Source organism: Microtus oregoni, unplaced genomic scaffold (genome assembly GCF_018167655.1).
Source record: "Microtus oregoni isolate MIOR12 unplaced genomic scaffold, Mior012 000008F_ref0000371, whole genome shotgun sequence".
Classification (NCBI taxonomy): domain Eukaryota; kingdom Metazoa; phylum Chordata; class Mammalia; order Rodentia; family Cricetidae; genus Microtus; species Microtus oregoni.
This window is the reverse complement of record NW_024543067.1, coordinates 7,127,578-7,147,601: the sequence shown is the minus strand read 5'-3', so window position 1 is coordinate 7,147,601 and position 20,024 is coordinate 7,127,578. Positions and strand designations below refer to the sequence as shown.

Below are 20,024 nucleotides of genomic sequence, written 5' to 3'. Positions count from 1 at the left end.
ATGAAAATGTTCCTTGGGTCTAACCACATGCAAGGTACTAGGGTACATAACATGAGAATATTTTGCCTGAGATGTAGTCCATCTTCAAACACTTGTACTGCGATTAGTGAAGCAACAGATGTGCGTGCCGGAGCCACCCCCAACAGTGGACAGGTCCCAGGGGAGGGCATAAGGAGTTGGCGGGGGAGGGAGGGAGCCAGGCCATGGTCAGGAGACTCTTGCAGCCTGTCTCACTAGCAGCCAGAGTGCTTCTTTATTTATACAACATTTAGAAATTAGGGATACATTTATGTTGTTCCAAAACATAGACCGTATCATTTTCGGTTTTGGACATGTGTTTTACTTCCTTCTGCTCATCTTTTAGTCAATAAACTATGACAGAACAGAGTTCTCATTTCCAATCATTTTCCCTCAAGTTTTGACATCATTGATAAACAGAGTTATCATTTTTACTCATCAACCCCATAACCCAATTTTTAGGAATCCAGAGGCATATGACAAGTTGTTCTCAGGCTGGTTACCCTTTTGACTACAAGGACATTTGACCAAAGCAATCTTCAAGCCATCCTGGGCATACTGCCATGTCCCAAGCAGTGTATTATTAACTCTTAATGGTCAGAGTGCCCAAGAAATATCCTCAGGCCCAAACTGCTGCATTTATTATTCAAATTCTGGCATAACATAATGTTTATATATTTTATATCTTTATAGAATAGTTTTATCATCTTTCCACATCATTCTTTGCCCATCAGTATAAGTCTCTGTATAGGACAGAGGTAACTTCAGCTAATCTAACTTTATTTCTGTATTTACCACATAATCGCCTGAGTGTATAGTGGAAGAGGCTTGTGATCTGAACTGTGGCCAGCTCCTCCAGTCCACCGAATCTTGTTGACCTTTTTAAGTTTACTTTGCTTTGGTTATCTTGTTCATGAGTAAGTACAAGGACGGATTTTTCAAAAATGCCTCATAGCCTCATAAAGAGACCTCTGGCTTCTTTAAGTGTGCCACAACCTTCAAGGCGGAAGGAACACCTCAAGTAGATAAGGATATCTCTCCTTAAAGCAGGGGCTGGGGAAGCTTGGAAATAGCACTCCTGGGAGAAGGCATAAATGATTCATAAGAAATTTTCCATTCCCAAATTGTACAAATACTAAAAGTTTCTCAAGTATGCAACAAGTGGAGATGCAAAGCAAAGGTGGCGTGGCAGCCATCATGTGGCTAAGCTCTGCTGGGTCTTTGTCAAACAGCTGTCCTGAGTTTATGACTTCTGCCATCCCCATCAGATATGGTTGTGCCACATGCGCATGAAGACTAGGCTGGAGTTCTAGCCTCCAAAATTCTAACTCTGAACTTACAATAATGCCTTAGCATCCTTTGATCTTAGGGTTCTCATTTGTTAATAGTAACACTACTACTCATCTCATGGGTTTGCATCAGCAGTTTCTCTGGATGGGAAGAGGTACCCAGTCACTCGACCTCCCAACTCCCAGAATTTTTAGCTAGTTGCCAGCCTACTGCAGCATTAGACTTTAAAAAAAAAAAAGGCAAGAAAATTCCACACTATATTTTTATCTAGGATTTAGTTCCCAGACATTTACGAAATCTACCCTTAATGAAAGGGAAAGAAGTAACTGAGCATCCGTTGGATTTCTCTTTGACCCTCTGGTCCAGTTTAAAGCCACCTGCCTGAAGGGAATGAGGCCAAGTGGCCTCATTCTGCCCACACATCTTCACCTTGGTTCTTGGCTCCCTGATGCTTGCCATTCAGACCACTGGAAGTAAGAGCCGGAAGAGACGTGTGTTTGTTACAAATGCGCCTTCTGTGCATGCCGGATGACGTTCGGTATTCTAGCATGAACCACGAGTTGCCCTGGAGAGGAGACGGTTTCCCTGATTGTTAATCCTCCAGCCTCTTTCATGTTTTCTATCAGCCAGGAAGTCTTTGGATTAAAACCACACATCCTTCCCCCTCCTGACTACCTGCTTCTCATATTAATCCCGACAGACCAGAGATTCGAATTTAGTGCACATGAGAATCACCTAGGGTGGGTATGTAAAATGCAGGTTCCCAAGGCAGAAACCTCCAGAAATGTGTATTTAAAACCCCAGATGATTCCCAGGTAGGCGCTTTGATTATCAAACTGCTATAAGCCAGCTGTTGGTTCCCTGTGATCTTTCTATAGACCGTTGTCCCAGTTAGAAACCTTCCCTGTGATCCATACCTGAACTGCTCTAGCGTGGTTATATTTGTCTCGATGTTTTTATGGCATGCCATCTATTCTTATGGCACAGCTCACAGGAGGCTCATTGTACCATGTGCCTGCCTTTCCCTAGTTATCTGAACAAAGCGTGGCATTTATTTCTTCCCAGTCTCTGATTTCTCATAAGCATTTTGTCTAGCCCAGAAGGAAAAGGAAATATAGAAACATCACACAGATGTCCTATTTCCTCTACTAATCTTAACAATAGTATGGTAACAAAATGGCCTTTTGTAAGCGTGTCATGTGGTCTGAGCACCTGTTAGGTTTACAGGAACTAGGTACATGGTAGAATACTGAGTTCAGCCCAGGCCTCAGCACACACCAGAAGGATCTTGAGACCGCTTATAAAAATCTTCAAAGCGAAAACAGCTGTCCCAATCCTGATTTAAATATACAGCACGTGTACTCTTGAAGAAAGGACGGTTACTCAGTCTAACACAGATGCCCAGAGACACTTTGCAGTCTCAAGAAGGGGTCTTGAATTTCATGGAACTCAGCCACAGGCTGCTGTTGGCATCCATTCATTCTCTAAATACACAGTGAGCTCTGGTAGGGTTGTTACTCTAGACAGTAACAGAACCTTTCATAATCCATGGTTGTTCCTCTGAAATGGTAGGCTACCATGCTCCTTTCCTCCCTGTGTTCATTTGGTAAGTATTCTGTTTCCACCTTCTCTGGCAGCCGCCTCTTTGGCAAGGTCTGAGAGCTCCTCCTTGTTCTCTGCCTCGTGTCTTCCTTGGGTTTCAAACAGCTCAGTCTGGGTATTTGAATCACGGGACAAAGACCATGTGGTATTATGGTCTAATTTGACTAAAACGGCAGATTATTCTTTCGGTTCCTAGTATTCTAGACATTATGTAGGTGAAAGAATTTCATCTATGTATTTTATCTATGATCCTTAAACTGATGTCAGTCTCCATGGTAAGGTTGTGCTCAGTCTTGGCTAGTTGGACAGGCTCAATTGATATTTGTTCTTCCTATAGAAATTTCGTGTGGTCCTCCACCTCGTGTAGAAAATGCCATTGCTCGAGGTGTCCATTACCAGTATGGGGACATGATCACCTACTCCTGTTACAGTGGGTACATGCTAGAAGGTTCCCTGAGGAGCGTCTGCCTAGAAAATGGAACATGGACACCGTCTCCTGTTTGCAGAGGTAAGAGACTATTTGATCATTCCCAAGTGAGGCTGCAGGGATGGGTACACGGAGGTCAACATGACCAACCATCAGTGTGTGGCTTGGCCTTAAATTGGGCTTAACAGCGGCATCATTTTCCAGAACTAATTTACATTTTTGAAAGCCTGCTCGTTTCTTCACAATGGAAACAGGTAACAAGGTCTCCCAAGCACACGCCTCTAAAGCTGCTGCTTTCCTAACAACAACCGAATGGTTTGGGAAACCACAGTTGTGTCATTTGTTGTGAAAGCATTCATTGAAAATCGAGAACTGTGCTACTGAACGGACAGTCTAAAGTGGTCAGACTCAGAGACTGCGGAGTGCAGTGTGATTCAGGCCCCAAGGGAAGAGGCAGATAGACATTAGTCAGAGAATATAAAGTTTCAGTTAGTTAAGGTGAGCATGTTCTGAAGATCTGATGCATTTCCTCTGCAGTTAACAGTATTGTGTTGTAGTTTTGCAATTTGCAGGGAGGGATAAAAGGGGGAGAGAGGGAGGGAGGGAGGGAGGGAGGGAGGGAGGGAGGGAGGGAGGGAAAAGAAAAGAGGGAGAAAGAACTGGTAATTATGTGTGCTAGCAAATGGCAATTAGCTCAACTATGTCTGATTTTATAATACACGCATAAAACAGGCTATCAAGTTCTAAGTTGTCAATACAGTTCGCAATTGTCTATTTTGCCTCCATAAAGACAAGGTCGAGTGTCAGGGTAAGAGCCAGCAGTATGTGCCTCTCCTCACATGCTGGAACTCTTTCTCGGTGTTTCATGTCTCCTCTCTAAAGCCTGCATCACTGAGGCACTGTGAATGAGAAATCCTGCACTCAATTAGGATTCACCTTGTTTTCTTTCCAGCTGTCTGTCGGTTCCCATGCCAGAATGGAGGTGTCTGCCAACGTCCAAATGCTTGCTCCTGCCCGGACGGCTGGATGGGGCGTCTCTGTGAAGAGCGTGAGTCTGTCTCTGAATGTTCCTTTGCACCCCATCCTTTGCCGAGACACTGCTGGCTTATGGGAGGTTCTGGGCATGCCTTCGCTATCTCGCAGAGTTGGTTGCCTCAAATCCTTGCTGCAGACCCGAGTGTGCAGGGCTACTCTCAGGGACCACTAGGCTGCAGAAGATCTAGCTACAGTATCTCTGACTTGGAGTTTGCAGTTGCCTCATCCAAAGCCTCGCGTGCCTTGTTAGGGGAGGGGCTTGTGATCACTGCTGCAGCCCTCTCTTCCCTTACCTCAGTTCAGTGACAACCAGCCAGCCTTTGCTACAGTTGGAAGGATTGCAGCACCACAGAGCGCTGTGCTTTCCAGGGGACTCATGAGACCACCGTGGCTCTTGGTTATCAGAGAATAACTCCTAATTACGAAAATAGGGGAAATTGGAAGTCATAGTCTATATAATACTTAGCAAATGAATAGGATTTTTATTCTTACTTAACCTATGCTTAGTTTATTGAGGGTATAAAAATAACTACTTTAATTTTTTTAATTTTATTATTTGTGTACATGCATGTGCAAAGAGCATAGGTGGAGGTCAGAGGTCAACTCCGAGGAGGTGGTTCTCTCCTTCCACCAGTGGACCTGGGGAGGGGGGTCAAAATGAGGTCAGCAGGTTTGCCAGACAAGTGCTTTTACCTGCTGAGCCATCTGAGTGGCCCTCAATAAGTTGTTTCAAATGATTTTTAATATCTAAAGTCTACTCTTTTTTACTATATATTGTTATTATTGGTATTATTATTATGGTTTTGATTTTAGTTTTTCAAGACAGGGTTTCTCCTGTCTATCCTGGAACTAGCTCTTGTAGACCAGGCTGGCCTCGAACTCACAGAGATCCGCCTGCCTCTGCCTCCCGAGAGCTGGAATTAAAGGCGTGCGCCGCCACCACCGCCCGGCTGCAAGTTTGCCCTTTTCTATGTCCTCATGTGTAGGGATAAAGCAGCTTTCTGTATGGATAGGCCATGCTGAGTCATTGCTGTGACAGAAGTCAAATTAAGGCCCCAGTTGGGGCCTTCGTCCCCCTCCACATAAGGCCAACTCTAAAATTTACTCAGTGTGACTTTTTCCGCTGTTTTTTTAAGGAAAATAAATAATGGCTGTTATCAATTAATCAAATCAAGTGTTTTCACAAGAATAAGGGAAAAAATGTCATATTTTTTCCTTTCTGTCTTCATTCCTTTTCATATGGGGCTGGCTCCTAGGCTTCAATGCCATAATACTAAGGGTTCAAAGATACTGGGGTACTCCAGCCATAAGCCAGGATTAACTAGTCTAGCTGGCTGAGCGTATGCCGGCCCTTCGGCATCACAGATTTTAGTTTGCAGAGAAGTCAGTTTGCAGAGGCTTTAAGATACAGACTAGTTCGGTTGAGCAGAAATGAGACCCGAGAGTCTGTGCTTCTAACCAGCTCCTAGTTCACGCAAGGCAATGATCTCACATACATGAAGCGTCCTCTGCCTCTTCTGGAGAGGTGATTGCTATAGAAGGTAATGCCTGGCCCTGTAACCGCCAGGCCTCAGTTCCTAGGAACTAATGAGTGAGCTTTCCGATTACTGCTGAACTATTACAGACAAGAGACGACGGGACAGCCCAGCCTCCTCCCAGTCTCACGTGTAGTTCAAGAAGAAAGCCTGAGGCAGCCGAATCCTCTCACGGTGTTTTAGACAATTCTCAGAAGAAATCTTAAATGATGATAAATGGGGTTTGTTTGCCGGTGTTGCAAAGACTGAAAGCAAAGTGCCAAGCAAACAGCCAGGACAGCGCCCTCAAGGAAAGAGTGCTTTTGACCTCCCTGGTTACACCTGCGTAAGGCTCAGACTTCCTCCCAGCTGTGCTTTCCTGGCAATGGTCATTAGTAAGCCGAGTGCATACGGGAAGATCTCAGTGAACCATGAGAAGTTTCTCCTCCAGCAAAACGGATTTTGAACATCTAAGCAGATATGAACATGCGTGCTGTGATCAAATCCTTTGTCAACGCATTTTTATCTGTTTTGTTTTGGTTTTTAGCAATATGCATACTTCCCTGTCTGAATGGCGGGCGCTGTGTGGCTCCTTATCAGTGTGACTGCCCGGCAGGCTGGACTGGGTCCCGCTGTCACACAGGTAGGCTTTCTTCCATGGTTTCTTTTCTTAGTGGTTTGGTTTCATGAAACCACAGGAGACACCAATGGACTCAACTCGGACTGAAAGGTAAAATTGCAACAGAAGGGTACCAGCATACATGCAGGCAAACCACCCATATATTTAAAAGGCTTTGGGGTTTTTTAAGAAAATGTGATTTTGGCAGGAGCAAGGAATCAGCTGGGAAGTTATAAGTACACTCTACACAAGAAGTAGCAACATCTAGAGATGTTAAAATAAAAAGTGGCGGCTGTGTGAGAAGCTGGAAAGGCAGAATCAATGTTACTTGATACTGATGTGGTTGGTGGTGGTGGGGGGGGATGATTCTATTCTTTCCAGTTCGGCCTCTGGGATTGAAACCAATACCATTTACTGAGCCAGGGGAAACAGCTTAGTGTCTAGACACGGAGTTGAACTAGAGGAGTCTGGGACACACAAGGACAGCAGTCTGAACCGCAGACTCATGATAGTGTGGGTTCCCAGCAGACACATCTAGATTGAAGACGGATTTGTATGTCGTCAATAAAAGGGGGGAAGGAACGGTGCTGTACAGAACACACCGCGGCATCAGGGGTGACCACATGGGCACGAGAAGGAAGGAGGAACTGGTTCCCACTAACGATGTGTCCAGATAGGGACTATCCAGCAGTGCTCCTGAGAGTCACGGTTTCTCAGCTCAGCAAACAGAAAGGTGCTGGGTCTTGGGCTGGAACACTCGGGCTTCAGTTTTTGCCAGGCTTTGTTCTGTTTAGCTCATCCTCCCCACACTGATTAAATTGCAAGTGAGTGTGCCCTGCTGACACTCTCTTACTCACACTTAGCAAGAGGATCCTGCAGGGGAATGTCTCCTGTTTACTTCTCTTCTCCCTTCTCCTCTTCACCCCTGGGGCTTGTGCCCGATACCCACTCAGCAGACAATTCACTGTATTTTATGAAGGATGGGCTTTTTTTAATCCAGGAAAAGGCCCGGCTCACTGTGCTAAAGTAAAACTCAGGTCAGCTCTCCACTGACGGGTCCGTATGGACTCGCCTTCCCTCATGACAGGTTTAAGTGGGCAATGTACTTCTATCAGTATTTAGACTCCATGGTGTTTTAAGGAGCAGACTTGTGCACATGAGTTAGTTTGTGGGCTTGTGGAAAAGATGCCCAATCTTTGGATGTTCTCTAGGGCCTCATCTGTGAATAATTTTAATTTTAACCCTAATTAAGGTTCTCTAATTCTGATTATGCTGGTTTGTTCGTTGGTCAGTTGTTTTATTTAAAAGAGCATGAGATGTGTCTCCTGGCCAAGCACAAAGGGCTCTTGGGCACCTGTTTTATGTGTGTGAGTGTTTTGTGTGCACATATATCTGTATCCCTTTTAGGCATGAGTTCCTCTGAAACTGGAGGTGCAGATGGTTGTGAGCCAATGTGTGGGTGCTGGGAATCACACCGAGATCCTCTAGAAGAGTAGCCAGCACCTTTAACCACTGAGCTGTCTCTCCAGCCTCATGTGTTGTTCTGGGCACTCTGTGTGACAGACATATTCTTTAGAGTTTATTGCTGCCCTCCACCCCCACAGAGAACCACAAATTAACTGAGTGTATGAAAAACTTAGAACTCAGAACAAAGTGCCATAGTGGTTGCATACGTTAAAATAATAATAATAAAACCCAGTGGACTTGACATGATTAGTAAAGGTGATCTTAGTGTGTGGCCTTGATGTGAAAACCTGAATCCTCTGGAGGGGCGGTGATCTCACATACAGATGTAAGGTGTGCGAGGGATGGCCAGGGATAGCTCGGTGGGAAGAAAGGGCAGGTCCTACCCATGAGCCTCTGTGGCATCTTTAGAATGTCTAAGTATTGACTAAGTGAATCCATGCATTTTTTTTTTTATCATAGCTACTTGCCAGTCTCCCTGCTTAAATGGCGGAAAATGCATAAGACCAAACCGGTGCCATTGTCTCTCAGCCTGGACAGGACATGACTGCTCCAGGTAAGACAGCCCAGAGCAAGTGCTGAGCTATAATCCCTGGACTGTATTTCAGGGCCGACCATAGTTCAAGAGCCAGAAGGTATCTCCAGTTGTAGTGTAAACTTGGTTAAGCACGGGATATCGAGGTATTCTCTCTAAACCGTTACTAAATCCAAAGCGAGAAAAGATTAAGTTGGGATAGATGAAGAAAACGAGATCTCAAAAGTCAACAGTATTGCCTTTTCAGTGGTACATACACTAAAACTGGAGCCATAGGGAGGCTGATGTGGCCCCTGTGTACAGTGATGGATTTGGAACTTGCGATCCTCCAGCCTCAAGCTCCCAAGGCCTGGGGCAGACTTCCATGATTAAAGAAAATAATTCAGGGCTGGTGAGGTGGCTCAGCAGGTGGAGGTGATTTCAGTGAAGTCTGAAAACCTGAGTTTGATTCCTGTAACTATGCGGTAGGGGAAGAGTATCCGTTTCTCCAGGCATGAGCTGTGACACAGGCACACGCACGCACACACGCGTGTGCACACACACACATATGCACACTCACATACGTATTTAAAAACAGTAAAAATATACACAAATGATAAAAATAATATTCTTAAACGTAAAATGTAGAATAAATAATAAATTTAACATATTTTTATTGAAAATGTCCTAGCAAAGTAGGGTATAATGGTGCACACCTTTAATCCCAGCATTCCAGAGGCAGAGACAGGAGGATCTCTGTGAGTTCCAAGTCAGTCTGGTGTATAAAGCAAGTTCCAGGCCAGCCAGGACTATATAGTGAAACCCTGTCTAAAAAAAAATAATACAAAGAAGGATGGGAGGAAGAGAGGGGAGGGAGAGAGAGAGAGAGAGAGAGAGAGAGAGAGCGCCCCAGCCAATGTTTGAGATTTTTGTCTACAATAACACTATTAAAGTTGATAAAAATGTTTCCTAATACTTTGATTTTTCCATGCCCCTTCCTTCTCCTGAGGAATGAACCTCATCCTTCACAAGTATTTTTACAGATATGCCTGCTGGGCTAAAATTTACTGTCCCCTCTCCATGAACATCCCAGAATTTCTCCCTACCTCAACTTCATCTCTCCTCTTGAACCATTGGTTTTGTTGTTTTCTTTCTTCAGGAGAAGGAGAAGTGGGTTTTAACACACGCCGCCCCCACCGCCTCTCCGGAAGCAGGGTCATCTCCTCCTGGTAGCTCCTGGAACTCACAGCAAGGAAGACCAACACGGCGCTTGGGCTTGTGTGTTTTCTAAGCCTGAGGTGGACTTTTTCATTTTGCCATCTATTCTGTTACTCTTCGTGACGTCCTTTCTTATGTGTCTCCATTGTCTCAATACGCTTGCGTTTTCTATATGGAAGTCACATTAAACAGATGCTGCTCCACCCTCACCAGATGTACATACTCTGCCGCCCGCTGAGAAAGTCCCTGGAACACGTTTTTATTCAACTACTTAAATGACTTTCCATTAAAATATATTTTGCTACTAAATAAGACTTTGCTGGGTAGTAGTGTTTCTCTGAGGTGGCTGGGGCACAAAGAAGAGGACTCGTGAACTCCCTTCTAGTCCTCTGGCGTAGCACATGATCACAAGAAGTGTGTGCATTAAACAGTTACTAAAGGAGGCCTCTCCTTTAGTTCTGTCTTGTTTAAAGTGTGTGGCTGCAAAGGTTTCTTTCTTCATTAAGAGGGCAACTGTCGCACCCAGTGCCCTCTGCAAAAGCCTGTCCTGGTGGTGAGGGTGAACGTGGGGGATCCTTTTCCACATTGGAAAGTTGGTTAGACCCCACTTTAGTGGTGAGGGGTGGAATGATTGCGATTTATGAGTGAGTGGACTCTGAAAAAGTTCTCAGGGGTGGCTCCTGAGCCCCCTGGAAAGAAGGGGAGAAAAGGGAGGGAGGAAGGGAAGGAGGGAGGGGGGAGGGAGGGGGGTGGAGGGGAGGGAGGGAGGGAGGAGGGAGGGGGGAGGGAGGGGGGTGGAGGGAAGGGAGGGAGGGAAGGGAAAAGAATCACCGATGACTAGGAGACAGTGAAACTGCCTGCGGTTTCCATGGCTTCATCTACTTCCATTATTACACCTATTTCAGACTTCCCAGACCTCAGAAAATGAAGCCAAACCCTAGATCTTGTTTTAATATAGGAAATATATAATCATATTGGCTCCATTATCTGGGAGAACTTCTCCACGAGACACAGGGTATGCTGTGGCACGGCAGAGATGCAGGAAAAGAGACAAGGATCTTGCTGTTCCTAGGGTCTCTTAGCCATTGCCTCCTGACATCTGCCCACTTCCCTTTCTGGTAGCCTGTGGGCCGCTTGTCATTCAGTTTGTCTAAAGTCCTGTGTTCATCTTTCTCCTTTATAATCATAAAAATACAAAATAAAGTTTAAAATCTATGATTAACAAGAAGAAAAGTGGTACCAGCGAGAAAGCCATTGATAATAATACTTAGTTCTCAAAGTACCTACTGATGAAACACACAGTGTGGCTTCTGTTACTCTGAATAGATTTAAGAGTTTAGAATTTGGGGCTGGAGAGGTGGCTCAGTGGTTAAGAGCATTGTCTGCTCTTTCAGAGGTCCTGAGTTCAATTCCCAGCAACCACATGATAGCTTACAACCATCTGTAATGAGATCTGGTGCCCTCTTCTGGCCTGCAGGCACACATGGAGGCTGAACAGTTTATGATTAATGACCTCTGTGTGTTTCTTTGGGACTGAACGGCTGTGGGACCAGGTGGGACAGAAACCTCTGTCAAAATTCAGTTGCCTAAAATATGTACGTACAAAGTACATGGAAATCTGCCAATTTTTGATGATAATTATTATTTTCTCTAAAAAGGGAGACTGTGGATAATTTTTACATCTTAATTCAATTTTTTCTTTTATGTCTGACTTATTTTCAATGAAGATATGTTACTTTTAGAATCAGATGTGTTGAGGGAGGGCCTGCAAATCCCAGCACACAGCAGACTGAGGTGGGAGGATCCCAAGTTTGGGGTCACCCTGTGCTAGATATCAAATGCCAAGTCAGCCTGGACTACATAATAAGTCTTATCTCAACATCAAAAACCAAAAGCAATATCACATTTATGTTTTCCTCTTCATCGCAAGCGATGATCTCCAGAAAAACTAATTGAAATAAAATCCCCACATTAATATGTATTGTATGTACATATAACTGGTTCATCATAGTCGTAGGCAGATACCATATCAATTTAAAACCTGCCTCTCTTTGGTTTTGTTTAAACACACCTTCAGAAACCCCTGGAAAAGAATTGCAATCACAATGACTATTGGTTTAATATGATGTGGGAAAGCCTAGCCTGGTGGTGCACAGCTGTGTGCAGAAGAGAAAAACGGCCTGATGGTTCAACTAAGGTATTTATAAACCAAGCATTAAAACCAACCTGGAGCTGCTATCCTGTGTACTACCTGGAGCTGCTATCCTGTGTACTATATATTCTCCAGGTAAAGGGTTCCACAAGAGGCAGATACTTACATATTCTCACATTCCCCAGCCATGGCCTACTGTAATTACTTTCTGGGCCTTCCCTAGCAACCAGCATGACAACGGGCCGTGGACGATGGCTACTACAGTAGTCTCCTCCTGGATGCTTTAAGGCAGTGACAGCAACCTCTTCCTCTTTCCATTAATGTTAGATAAGCCAATTCGAGGAAACCTAGGCCCAGTGCCTGGGTTTGTGCAAAAACCGAAAGAGCAGTCAGTCCTGACGATGACCATGAAAAGCGATGACCAACATCAAGGGCCACAGGGCTGCTGGGAAGCACAGTTACATGTTCTCAGCTCCAAAGCCACTTAAAATGCATTCCTTTCAGGGCACAACACTTCTGAATACTTCAGATTTTTGAAGAGTGAAGCCACAGAAAACAACTACCTCTGAAAAGCAGGCTGCTAGGTATCTGGCTAGTTAGAACCTGACACTCCTGGCCTCCCCTTATGAGGAGCAGTGGATCCTGCCCGCTCCTTGCCGAAATCTTTACCAAGTAAGTTTCCTCATAAGCCTTAGGTTGTCTAATGACACACCACTCCTCGGTCAGTCATTAAGATTTCTCCTTTGATCGTGTTCACTGGACCTCTTTGCTCTCCCAGCAGGGCTCAAGGGAGGCTAAGGCTTCTTTAAGCTAAAATACATCCTATCATGGACGGTAAGAGGGAGCCGAGTCAAACTAGAAAAACCTGACCCGGGAGATTGAGGCAAGAATCACAAAAAGGCTACCTGCATGCCTTTCCCAAGAACACCACATTCTCCAACTGATTCCTGTGGCTGTACGTCACGGTTAGAGGGGAAATACTCCAGAGTCTTTCCCGGCACACTTTAAAGTTGGAGTTGCGCTTTGTCTTTTAAAAAGCTTTTTTTTTTTTTCCTGCACCATCATCTAAAGCTGCGAGGAGCTGAAGCTCCGTGGATGCCTGTCATCTTATAAGTAACCAAATAAATCTTCGTCTGTCCTCCTTGTTCCTGCCTCCTGCCCAGCCCTCCCCGGCCTGTCTCTGCACATCCCAGGGAGCTCCTCTATTCACTAAGAACTCAGAAGCAATGAGGAATCCTGCCCACATGACCCACACCCAACTCAAGGGCAGGCTCACCCAGGCCATCCCAGTGCCCTTTCCAGGCCAGGGACTGAACTTTAGCTTGGCCCTGACCTGGAGGTTTCAGCTTCGTGGAAGGTTTATTAGTATGGTAGTTTGTTATTACGGCCTATGTGTGTGATGTTTGCGAAAGAAAATGTCCTAATCACAAGGCACCTCTGCTTTAGGAGAGAGTCCCACCAAATACCCGCAGGCTGTGATTAAAAGACAGCCCACGTGTTCCAGAAGTCATGACTGGGAAACAAAGAGGCACTCATGATGAATGGCTTCCGGTCTCTGACCATGATGGCCCCTCTACCACCTCGCTCTACCCTCTGGTCCCACCTAGCTCAACCATCATGACCCCATCCCTTGCAACACCCTCCCTACATTTGTTCTTGTGTGGGTGTGTGCTTGTGTGCTTATGTACATATGTGTACATAGACCTGTGAGGGTTAGAGGACAACCTTGGAATTCACTGTCCTGTTTTTGACACATGGTCCCTCACTGGCCTGAAACTCACCAAGTAGACTAGGCTGGCCTTTCAACAGACCACAGGGACCCTCCTGTCTCGATTTTCCCCAGTACTGAAATTAGAAGCATTCATGACCACACCTGGCTTCTTTGGTGTGGGTCCTGAGGCATAAATTCAGATCCTTCAGCTTGCAAGGCTTAACTGGCTGAATTATCTCTCCAAGGACTAGAGTACTGTTGACCTTGCTATACACCAAGGTGTGTGTGTGTGTGTGTGTGTGTGTGTGTGTGTGTGTGATATTGAGATTCAGGAGAACCAATAAGTCTGATATTATCACTCTCACACAGACACCACGAATCTATTTATTACTATTCAAACAAGTCCATGACCTTGGTGCTGACTCACTGCCCAGCTTGCTAACCAAACAGCCACCAAAATGTAGACCTAGACCCCAGAAACAAATGCCTATGGTACAGCCGTGATTTACCGCTATCTTACAAGAGTATCCTGCATGCTGGCATGGTTGCTGGGAAAACAGGAATACGCTGGGACTGATGCCTTGCTCCGCACAGGCTGCCAAGATCGTCGAGCTGAAAAACCATCAGTAAGCAGAGGTGGACACAGGCAGGCACGCCCTGTATCTGAATCCGGCTCTCATGTGCATCTTTAGAGCGCTATTCTATTTTGCTAACTTTGTGGTTCCACTGAAGGCAAAGCAGATGTTCACACATAGTCGGGCTTCTCCCCATCCAAGCGGCAGGACTGGTCTTCATGGTCTAGTCCCCCAAACGGCTGTCTGACCGCAAGAACCTCTTCCAAAACACAAATGCGCACTGGCTGAGAGGCAAAGCTAATTAGACCACAGGTGCTCCTCCTGCAGGCTGCTTGTTTACGCTTTAGATTTCCACCATGTTGATACACCTCCTAAGATTTCAGGATCCAGAGTGACAAGCGGAGGGGGGGGGGGGGGTACAAAGTGTGTAGGACACAAGAGAGTGGAACAGTTAGCTCTCTCCATTCCTGGTGCAACTCCTCACAGCAAACTCTCGCAGACAATTCTTTCTGGTTTCTCCCCTGATTTCGCAGTTGGATACATTTAAATTCAGCTATTTGACTTGTTTCTTTCCTGCTACCTTCTCTTACATAGTATCTCCACACCCCTCTGATTTCCCACTGACCAGTAAGAGTTGGCCCTCCAGTCGGATCCAGAGCTGTCATTCACCTGACTCGCTCCTTGGAGAGGATCATTGCACCGTCTTCATTCCTTTATCCTTGGTAACACCCGGTGTCTAATAAACAATAATCACCGAGGAAAAATAAGACTTAGGGGAGAAATACGTCATACGATTTAGGGGAAAACGTTCAGAGGAGTTTCTAGGAACATTACATCATAAAAAATGGAATAGTCTAGATGTTTTTATGTTTATATACATACAAACACAGCAGATTTTTTTTTAATGGAAGAAAGTGTTACAGTTCCAGAGGGAGACTCCATAATAATGGGGAGAGGCATGGCAGAAGGAAGCCAGAGCAGAAAGCTAAGAAAACGCATCTTCCACTGTAACCACAAAGCTGAGAACAAATCGGAAGTAGTTACCCCAGCAAGCTACTTCCCCCAGCAAGGCTGTAGCCCCCACCGCCCCCAGAACCTGACTTTTCAATTCTGTTTTTACAACTTGTGTTTCCAGTGTCAAAGACAAAATAAACAGATCTTGAAAGCTACAATTGTTGCTAGCTCCCCTACCGTGGAGGCTGGCTAAATTCATCAGGCGCTAAGAGGAACTGGGCATGGCCACACATGGAGGCAATACTGAGGCTTTGAAAATGGCTTAATCATGAAAATTGCTTTATCCAAAGAAAACTTCAGAAGCTTCAAATCAGTGGCCACCTCGTTCTTGAGTTTTGCAGCCCAGCTCCCTCCCCCGCCCCCCAGCTCTCACCCTGTCTAGGGTGCTTCTGGTCTGCTGGTTATTGTTGCACTCAGGGCTTTTAACACATAAAGTTATGCTGCCTCTGCTGCCCATAAAAGCTCTATATTCTCTTTTCTCCCCTAACCACCTAATTGTTCAATAGGAAGGTTTTGAATCCATGGATACAAGCTCTGAAAGTACTTAGCAATAAATGTGTTGTGTCTTGAGACCACAGCGTGGCTGATTCACTCTGAGGCTCGGGTTACTTATTAGCATGCAAGCTCCCTGACCCCAACCATCTCATCCTCTGGGCTTCATGGCACTTCAAACACATCTCCATTAAAGCACAGCTCTCTTTGCAGGCTGGCTACTTTATGTGTCTGGGCATTTTTAATAGCTAGGTTTATTTCTTATTTATGGGTGCCAAGCTCTGGAACCCACATCAATCCATACCTGGACTTTCCCAGCCCAGTGACTTGGACAAAGGGCTGTTCAAATGCCTAACTCTCCTGCTGGCGTAATGGAAGCACTGATGGAATCAAGACAAGATACTACATACTACAGATACTCATTCTACAGATACAGATACATACTACAGATACTCACCCAGTCGGCTTCCCTCAATAAGAACCCTGAGGCGTGAGTCCATGGTCGCACTAACAGTTAGTGAGACTAGGCTCTAAGCTCTCGTTTCCTAACTCGACACTGGACCCACCCAAGCGGGTTAAACTGAAGGCACCTACACAGCAACCGTCACAATATCTGCAGCTGAGACACACTCCCTTCCAGAGGAAAGCACAGCCACAGCAGGCCTAAGACTCTGGGGCCTTGGTATTCCCAAACTTCTTTCAGGAATGAGGAAAGACCGATATTAGGAGGTGTGGCCTCTGTTGGGGTAGGTGTGGTCTTCTTGTTGGAGGTAGTGTGTCACTGTGGAGGTGGGTTCTCAGGTCTCATACATGCTCAAGCCACGCCCAGGGAGACAGACCACTTTCTGTTGCCTATGTGTCAAGCTGTAGGACTCTCAGCTCCTTCTCCAGCACCATGTCTGCCTGCACGCCACCATGTCACACCACGGTGACAATGGACTAAACCTCTGAACTGTAAGCCACCACAATTACATGTTTTCATTTATAAGAGTTGCCATGGACAAGGTATCTCTTCACATCAGTAGAACACCGTCTAAGACATATGCTCTGAGATCTAGTGGCCAAAATATATTTTTTTCCTAACCTCCCTTCCTGGTTCTTTTCCTCCAATAACAACGATTCTCTTCCCTTAGCTTTTCGGGCCTGTCTTCAACATTCAGGCCCAGGTAGTAGAAAATGTTGAGGACTAAGGAAACCTAAGCCAGAAGGACCCCTTCCACACACCCTCAGATTCCCAGATTAAAGTGTCTTGAGTCAACACGAATCTCAATCATACTTTTCAACAGAGTTAAGCCAATGAACGTGTTAAATTCATCCAGAAACTATTTTTCACGGCCGATATCTCTGAAAGGAGAATACGTCTCAGAACAGAGAGGCATCGTGTAAGTGTATGACAACGTAATGATGTCATTAAATTATTATTTACAAACTTAAATTCAGTAAAAACTGAACACGCTGAACCTGCAGTGTCCGCCATTGTCTCGCTATGCTATCTGGTGTGTGAAAACTTACAAGCCCAGGTGAATTAATCCCCCCAGACTCCAAGGGTATTTTCTGCATCTAAGAGAGCCTTGGGAGACTTTTGTTCGGGAAGCTTCTTCTTAAACAACTGGACTGGAGAGACAGTTCAGCGGGTAAGAGCATTAGCTGCTCTTCCACAGGACCTAGGTTCAATTCCCAGCACCCATGTGACAGCTCCCCACCATCTCTAACTATTCCCAGGGATCTGAAGCCCTCTGCTGGCCTCCATAGGCACCAGGCACACACTTGGTGTACAGACGTACATGCAGGCAAAACACTCATACACATAAAGAATAAAATAAATGAATGAATATAACTGCTGTTTCTAAGAAAAAATAATAAGAGCAAAGGAAAGCAGTGTCACACGAGATCCCTGAATCTCTGAACTCGAAGGCACCTTCCTAAGCATCATTTTTTGTTTGTTTGGTTGGTTGGTTGGTTGGTTGATGTTTTGCCTGAATCACTTCGCACTGTGCACCGACTCGCTAAACCCTTCACTGGTTTTCCTGAGAGCTGAGTAGAGAATATGAGAACAAGGTGAGAACAAGGAGCCGATTGAGAGCTTCTCACACACCCAGACCTCTCCACCCAGCACTGGCCTCCTCACCGCTCCAGGGTGAGTCACAGAAACACACAGCAGGCCTGCCTCTTTGGCAGCAGCATCTGGACTCCACCCTCCACCGTCTTTGTCCTTCTGTTGCTGATAACATCATCCTTCTGCTTTCTCTAGTTGCTCCTGCTTCCCGAGCCTCTGGGAAGTGTGTCCTCCCAGAGCCAGCTTCTACAGGAAATCGGGACGCCTCAGGCCGCTCCACAGTGCAATGCCCAGAAGGGGGCTTAGCTCAGTGCTATGCATCTTTAAGGGCCAGGTCCTGTCTTCCGATCTAAGAATTAAGGCTCAGGTTGTGTGAGAGTTACCAGAGTGACAGCATCATTAGTGAGAGAGTGGAGAACTGAACCTCAGCCACTGCCTCGGCCCTTCCTTCCTCCAGTTTGCAGCTCCTTCTGCCCCATTGTCCTCCCTCAGCCCAAGAAGAGCAGATCAATTATAACACCAGAAATACATCATCCACAACACAGTGCTGGAGTCTATAAAAGGGTAGGGAACACACTGCACGTTACTCTCAGAACAGTGGCTTTGAAGGTACAACGACATGGTCAGAAATAAGCTTAAAAATATGCTTGTGTATGTCTGTGAGAGCAAGGAAAGGAGATGAGAAAATGGTTAAGTCAGTAAGTGCTTGCACCATGAAAATACGAGGTTCTGGGTTAGACCCCACAGAACCCATATTAAAAGCAAGGTCCCACAGCAATAGGTAGGGGGCCAGAATTAGGAGGGTCCCTGGAGATCACTGGCTGGGCAGCCTGCCGAAGCAGGGAAAATAAATTGAATGATTGAGGAAAATACGAAATACCAAGCTCTGAGCTCCACACACATGTACACACTAAAGTGCACACACACACACACACACACACATATATATATATGTGTGCATGCATAAATACGCCACATGTGGTTACACATACATACAACAAGAAAAGAAGATTAATAAGGAGAACGTGGTATGAATACCCCACAATGGGCATGAGCCAAGCTTGCCTTTGGCATTGTCTCTCAGTCAGACAATAAGTTCCCACTCTCTGACAATATCTCCTCCAAGTTCCTTTCCTGACTAGATTTCTTTATTGTCTATTTTTTTACATCAAAATTATACAGTATTGACTGGGGAATACTATGCATTTGCCATAGGGAGTGACTGGCTTCTCTCTTGGTCAAAAACATTTGAGAACACGTAAACAAATACACACATACACACATGTACTGGAACAGACACACAATCCTATCAAGACTCAATAATTCTGTAAAGACATAAAATCGAAATTCAACAGACTTAAGTAATGGGGTGCAAAGGCCAAGCGCCTTCTGGTCAGCCACTGGATCCCTTGCTTTCTAAGCAATGTGGTCCTCCCTTCTCAGACTTCAGAGGGGATGCCCAGCATTACAGAGAAGCCAAGCCAGAACTCTCCCTTCTCTCTGTTGACTGAGTTTTCTGTCTTACCAGGTCCCACAGCTGTTTAGCCCCCAACGAAATCACACAGAGATCTACATTAACTATAAACTGATTGACCCATTAGCTCAGGCTTCTTATTAACTCATAACTTATATTAGCCCATTATTCTTGTCTATGTTAACCACATGGCTTGGTACCTTTTTTGGCGAGGCAGTCACATCTTGTTTGCTCTGTGGCTGGATCAGGACTTCAGACTAGGACTTCCTTCTTCCCTGAATTCTCTTATTCTCATTGACCCACCTCTTCTTCCTGTCTGGTTGTCCCACCTATACTTCCTGCCTGGCTACTGGCCAATCAGCATTTATTTAAAATATAATTGACAGGGTCAGACCATTGTCCCACAGCATCTCTTCTATATTCCTTTAACATTGCTTTCTTTTTTTTTCTTTCTTTTTTTTTTCAAAAGTTCTACCTCTCTCTGGCAATGAGCCCTAAGTATACAAAATCTCTGGAATTCATGTTGAGGAATTATTTTCAGAACTTGTCTCCGCCTTTTTCTATGAGATGTCCATGCCACTGTAGATACTCTGCACCAGTCAGACCTGCTTAGGACATGCCTATCACTACATAGTCTAGCATGATGGACATCAGCAAGAGCTCCTAGCAGCAGCACCCCTTCTCCTCCAAAGAAGACAAAAGACAGGTGGGCACAGACCAACATCCATCAGTAATTCGCTCCACCAAGTGAAAGTGCTAACTATTGTGCAAAACTGCCTTTCATCTAAACCCCTGAAGATATCCAGACAGTGGACAAAATCACTGGAATCTACAGCCTAGCTGCTCAGG

At 45.3% G+C, this 20,024-nt stretch overlaps 1 protein-coding gene across 1 annotated transcript in view; it reads left to right on the top strand.

The window, feature by feature from the left end:
* Positions 1 to 9,999, top strand: part of Svep1 (sushi, von Willebrand factor type A, EGF and pentraxin domain containing 1) — a 154,486-nt gene extending 144,487 nt beyond the window's left edge. The window contains exons 44-48 of the mRNA XM_041657727.1: positions 3,248 to 3,418; positions 4,290 to 4,385; positions 6,434 to 6,529; positions 8,432 to 8,525; positions 9,643 to 9,999. Coding sequence (XP_041513661.1) covers positions 3,248 to 3,418; positions 4,290 to 4,385; positions 6,434 to 6,529; positions 8,432 to 8,525; positions 9,643 to 9,664 — 479 coding nt within the window. The 3' untranslated portion in view covers positions 9,665 to 9,999. The remainder of the gene's footprint in view (positions 1 to 3,247; positions 3,419 to 4,289; positions 4,386 to 6,433; positions 6,530 to 8,431; positions 8,526 to 9,642) is intronic.
* The last annotated feature ends 10,025 nt before the right edge of the window (positions 10,000 to 20,024 follow it).